The sequence below is a fragment of the Propithecus coquereli genome, unplaced genomic scaffold (genome assembly GCF_000956105.1).
Source record: "Propithecus coquereli isolate 6110/MARCELLA unplaced genomic scaffold, Pcoq_1.0 Scaffold11, whole genome shotgun sequence".
Taxonomy (NCBI): domain Eukaryota; kingdom Metazoa; phylum Chordata; class Mammalia; order Primates; family Indriidae; genus Propithecus; species Propithecus coquereli.
Window position 1 is genome coordinate 2,818,657 of NW_012134969.1, and position 5,609 is coordinate 2,824,265.

At 46.5% G+C, this 5,609-nt stretch overlaps 1 protein-coding gene and 1 non-coding gene across 2 annotated transcripts in view; one reads left to right on the forward strand and one right to left on the reverse strand.

Moving 5' to 3' along the window:
- Positions 1–2,320: 2,320 nt before the first annotated feature.
- Positions 2,321–2,392, reverse strand: TRNAE-UUC. The gene has a single exon. It is a non-coding gene; the product is annotated as a tRNA-Glu (tRNA).
- Positions 2,393–2,810: 418 nt separating this feature from the next.
- WBP4 (WW domain binding protein 4) overlaps positions 2,811–5,609 on the forward strand; it is an 11,940-nt gene continuing 9,141 nt past the window's right edge. The window contains exons 1-2 of the mRNA XM_012649092.1: positions 2,811–3,219; positions 4,206–4,278. Coding sequence (XP_012504546.1) covers positions 3,218–3,219; positions 4,206–4,278 — 75 coding nt within the window. The 5' untranslated portion in view covers positions 2,811–3,217. The remainder of the gene's footprint in view (positions 3,220–4,205; positions 4,279–5,609) is intronic.

The window sequence follows — 5,609 nt, forward strand, 5'->3', positions numbered from 1 at the left end:
AAAACAGGAACTTTTCACATATTACTGCTCTATTTGGGTTTTCTAACAGACAAAAAATGTTTTTAAAACTCTAGTGATATAAAATGTCATTCCTTGATAAAAGAACCTATTACCCAGTCAAAATTTATCAAGGTAAAATTCCTTTCTAGTTCTCAGCTCGATCTTCCACGACTCTCCCTCCAGACACTCTGTGCTCCTGCCAAACCAGACTACTTGCCAGCCTCATACTTGTTCCCCCACCACAACTTTATGATTCACATTCCCCACCAGGAGAAATCCAACCAGTTCTTCAGGGTCCAGGGCAAACACTCTGCTCTCCACATCTGTTCTCCAGTCCTCTTGCCTAAGTAGAACTGATTGCTCCAGCAGCACTTAGATGCGGCCTTACTATATCATGCCTGATACACAACTATACATAAATTCGGTTTGTGTCTTCCACAGAGAGGACCCACTACTCCCTTCCACCCACCCCCTACTATAACAATTACTGAGTGCACAGTTGAAAATAACATCCATTTTAACAACATTTGGTACAGCATGATACCAACTCATTACAAAATGCAAGGAAAAAACTAAGCTTTCTCTCAGGAAAAGTAAGAAGAGCTGTCTTTCATTCCTCTCAAATTTGGAACTGCTTAATTCTTTAGTAACTGTTTCCTAATAATAACACAATACTCCTTATTTAAATGAAAACTTTCCACTGTCATTACCTATTCAGCAGTTGCTCAACAATTCTTGCAACTGTGAATGATATGCATCATCAAAAATTACTAGCTCTAAAGCCAGAGCACAGAGAAGGCGAAAGATCTTCACAAGGTCACACTGCTAATCGCAGAGGCCAAAATATCATTCTATCCACTACCTACTAACATGAAGAACTTGAACATCCGTAACTTCGAGAAAGTACCTGGTGGTGCCTGGAGCATAGTAAACACTCAAATATCTGAATTAATGAAGATGACTTAAAATGCTTTTAGTTGTGGCAGGTTTTTTGTTTTTTTTTTTTTTTTTTACAATGTAAGGCTAATTAATCCTTAATCATGCAGATCGCATTAACAAATTTACTGTGCAGTTAACGCTATAAAATAGCATGGGAACATACACACTGACAGCCAAAACTTTTGTTTTAGTATCCACAAGAGTCACTTATTCCTTCACTGGTCCCCAGAGGCCCAATAGACTAAACATTATAGCTGACCCTATTTTCTAATTTCAGCTTGCATTAAGATAACGCTTTTGTTTCATTTACAGCGCGCATGCTGCTGACACAGCTGCCCCTTCTCTGTAATAAACACAGGGCTTCTATATTTAAAAATACAGTGAAACTTTGTTATAACATCCCCTCCCCAGTCTCCAGCCAATTTTCTCTCTTCCAAGCCCCACGTTCGCCCCAGGATTTTCTTTTCTTTTTTTTTTTTTTTAAATCAACGGCGCTCAAAACATTAGACCCTTTGGAAAAATCAATTTTTTTCTTTGAAGACATCTCATCATAATGGTATTTTTCTTCTCCACAGCTCGTGTGTTTTTTAACAGGCAGAGGGGAAAAAAAGAAAGAAAAAAGATTCTTTCCCCCGAAGGCCTTCTCCTGAGTCTGGGGTACTTTTTGGGACCGCGACCAGCGCCCCGAACGTCAAGTTGGGATGGCCTCGCAGGCGGGCGCGGGCGCTGCGGGTGGGGACGCGGGTGCGCACGCGGCGGAAAGGGGCGACCGGGGGCTGCCCTGACGGGAACGCGCGCCCCCCGGGAGGCTACGGAAGGCACACCGCGTTTCCGGGGCTTGGGAGGGGAGGTCTCGTAAACACCCGGCGGACAGATAATGACAAGGACCACCAGCCCAAGCGCGGGCTCCGGGGCAGGGGCAAACGCTTCCCGCATCTCTTGGGACGAGTTAGAAAAGGGCGGCCAAGGAGGGTGTGGGCTGAAGCGGGGCGCTGGGAGGAGATAATGCTCGAGGCCAGAGTTAATCATCACCTCCCGAGCGTCTGGAAAACTACAGCCAGGGGCCTGAGGGGCGGGGGAGCAGCCCCGGGGAAAGTGAAACTCCTTCCCCGCCGACTAGCCCGGCGAGCGCGAGGCGGGAGAGGGACCCCGAGCGCGACCGGTCCTCCGCCACGCACGGCGCAGCACTCGTGGCTGGCTCCGAAAGCCGCAGGCCAGCTCACGGCACCACTAACAACAACATTAATGCTTTTTTTTTTTTCCACAAACGCACCCGGACAACGGGACAAAAAAGAGCAAGAACACTGAAAACAATAAGTTAGTCCTGCAAATCGGTTTTTCTGAATAGAAATTAAAAAAAAAAAGAAGAAAAGCCACAGCGTTCCCATACCGGGAGTCGAACCCGGGCCGCCTGGGTGAAAACCAGGAATCCTAACCGCTAGACCATATGGGAAGTGCTGTTAGACACATCGCGGAGACCCACCTGACAAACGTAAGCGCCGCTGCCGCCTTGCCTACGCTTCCCGCCGCCGCTGCCGCTGCCGCCGCCGCTGCCCCTGCTACCCACGAGCTCCGAGTGAAGGAACCAGCCGGGTCTGAGCGCGCGGGCGTCGCGGGGGAGGGGAGGGGTGGGGCGGGCCAGTTCCGCCACCGCAGGAAAGTTGTGAGGCGAACCCCAGAGACTCGCAACCCGGGAACCCGCTGTTTCACCTTTCTCTTTAAACTCCGCCAAACGGCCCCCAACCCACAGGTCCAGGGTGCTCCGCGGTTCAAAGTGCGTGCGGACTAGTTGGCAAAGTTGAGAACGGCGACGTCTCTGAGAACAGCTGTTTGCGTTCGGGGCGGAGGCGGCGCGCGAGCTCCTTGGCCACGAGCCAGCGAGCCTAGAAGGAGAGTGGAGGTTCTGGAGCCCAGGGGAGGAGAGAGAGCGGGATGGCGTGGGACTTGAGGCTTGAAGTTCCCTACTTCAGCTCAAGTCCCGTCGCGCTTTCGCCCCTTCCCGGTGACCTCAACTCCTTTATATCGACCCCACCTCTCAGGAGCCGGGAGTACCGCCCCTGTAGGGGGAGGGGACGAGGAGCCGATTCCGAACGCGGATTGGGTCGTCCGGGCACCCGTAGTGGGGAACCGTGGGCCGCTGGTCCGGGGAAGGAGGGCGGTGTCCAGCCTTGGAGGGAGTTCGAGTGGTCCTCGCGGTGGGGCGGGCCTGACTCGCCTCGCTTGGAGAGCGCGAGTCTGAGTTGGACCCCGGACGACGCGCGGAGCCGCTGGCGCAGTCATGTGAGTTGGCTCTCAGGCCCTAAACAACGAGGTGTTGTTTCTCTGGGCGGCCTTGTCTCCTCCGAGTCTTCCCTCCCCCCCTTCTCCCGCCCTTCGGCCGGGGGCGTGATGGACGCACTCTTAACTCGCTCGGGGCCGGCACCCGACCGGCAGGGCCGGTTCTGTGAGCGGGGTGGAAATACTACCCCGCGGAGCGCTTTGGGGGCGTGGAGCGCTGGTTCTAAGGTGAGAGGCCGGCGGCCAGTTGAGGTGGCGGGTCCGACTGCAGCCGATGATGCGACGCAGCGCTCCCTCCACTATCCTGTCGGGGGTCGCAGGCGCCCATTTCGGTTCGGGAGCGCCTGAACCCTGGGGGATTGTGAAACTTTGCGCTTGGGCTGCGGCCACTGCTGCCTTCGCCGCCCACTAAAAGCGGCCAGCCCGGGATAGCGGAATGACGACTTCGTTTGGGTTTTTTTGGTTTTGTTTTGTTTTTTTCCTGAGAGGTACCTTGGCTTTTCCAACTCTCTCTTGCCCTGAGGCTCAAGAACAACTTGTATTAACTGATAGTCTTGGAGGAACCACAGTCTTCCCCGGAGTAGTCTTGTCCTTTGTTCTTTTGGTGCAAATAACTCGATTAAAGGCAAACATGAGTTTCCTCCGGCCTCCATTACAGCAGCCTCCAAAAAAGCCAGAAAGGAACAGAGAGGATAAATATACTTCTCTGAGATGTTTCTTATTTCTTCTTACCTATGACAGTAACAAATAAGGAATTTTTTAAAGCTGTCTTATTTAAAGGAGTTTTATAATAGATCCGGTGCAGACTTTCTTTATGCTCCTAGCGACAGAATTTCGGTTGACTGCTTCAGCCAATTAAGTGATATAACATGGAGCTGTGTATAACAAGACAAAATTCAGTAGCAGGGGCATATATTTCAATATGTAAAGCTTGTAGAATTTTACTTTTTAATTTTACATAAGCTTAGACTTGTTTTTCCCTTTTTCAGGGCGGACTACTGGAAGTCACAACCAAAGAAATTCTGTGATTACTGCAAGTGCTGGATAGCAGACAATAGGCCTGTATGATAATTGCACTGTTAGTCTAATAATATTGTGTTCATGTGCAGTATTCCTTTTTGTTGTAAACTCAAAGTTTACAAAGCAATTTCATATACATTGCTCTTGATTTTTCAAAACATCAAAAGATTTCTGTTTTATTCCCTGTAAGAAAGCTATGAGCCTTCTTCCTTTTCATCAACCTAAATTTGATTATATTTTAAACCAAATTATTTCTCTATGACCTTTCAGGAAATGTGGAATGACTAGGTAATCTCATTCATGCTTATGAAATACCTACACTATAATGCTGTTGTTTGTAATACTGTCATACAAAGTAAAAGTGCAAAATCCTAAAAACATAAAAAGAACATTATTGTGGTTTTCTTGTATGTATTTGCTTTAGAAATAAATGTATTTGATGTAGAGCTTTATATCTTTAGATGCTTAAATTTGAAAGATCAATATACCCTCTGTCAGGAAATACAGAAGTAGCAACTGTGTTAAGTATGTTATTACTCTAGATCCAATTTTTTAAGACATAAAGCAAAAAGCCTACCACTGATTCCCCCCCTTCCTGCATTTCATTATGTACCTATTACATAAACACTAGGGTATCTATTATATGTTCATATCCTTTTTACTTGGCAGAGTTGGATACACAAAGGATAGTAGTTCCATATTTAACAGTGCTGTGGAATTCTGTGGTAGACATTTATTTACTGGAGTCTACAAGGTATTTGTGGTTTTGGGTTTTTTTTTTTTAATGCATTGTTTTGGTCTTTTTGGATAGTTGCTGAAGTTCTTGACTATATTGTTTGACTTAGGCTATCTTTTCAAATAAACACCATGAATTTTTAAAACCACACAAATCACTGAAAGTCTCTCTTCCTTGGAGGTACCCAGGCTGTAAAATGAATTTTATGAGTTATCTAGAGTAAGTAATCCCTTCCAGTGTAGTCTGTCTTCATCTACTGAGTTGCAAATACACATTGATTTAACCTTTAATTAAAAACAAAATTAATTTAATTTTGAATGGTACTTTAATATTCTTTGTGTGGTGTAATCAACTTTAAGAAGCCCAATATATGAAAAATAGAGGATGATTATTTGCTTTACAAAGTCACGCTTTAAAGAGGAATTCACAGGAGTATTTAGAATAGCTCAGTTAATGCATCATATAAGATTTGATTGACAGAACTTATTTTGCAGAGCTAACCAGGAATGTCTTACTGCAGACAACCAGACACTTGTAATTTAGTAGCATTTCTGGTTGTTTAATTAGGTAATAATGCCCACTCATCCACCCCTGTCCCCATTAATCCAGTTACCATCATTCCCCATAGGTTATCATT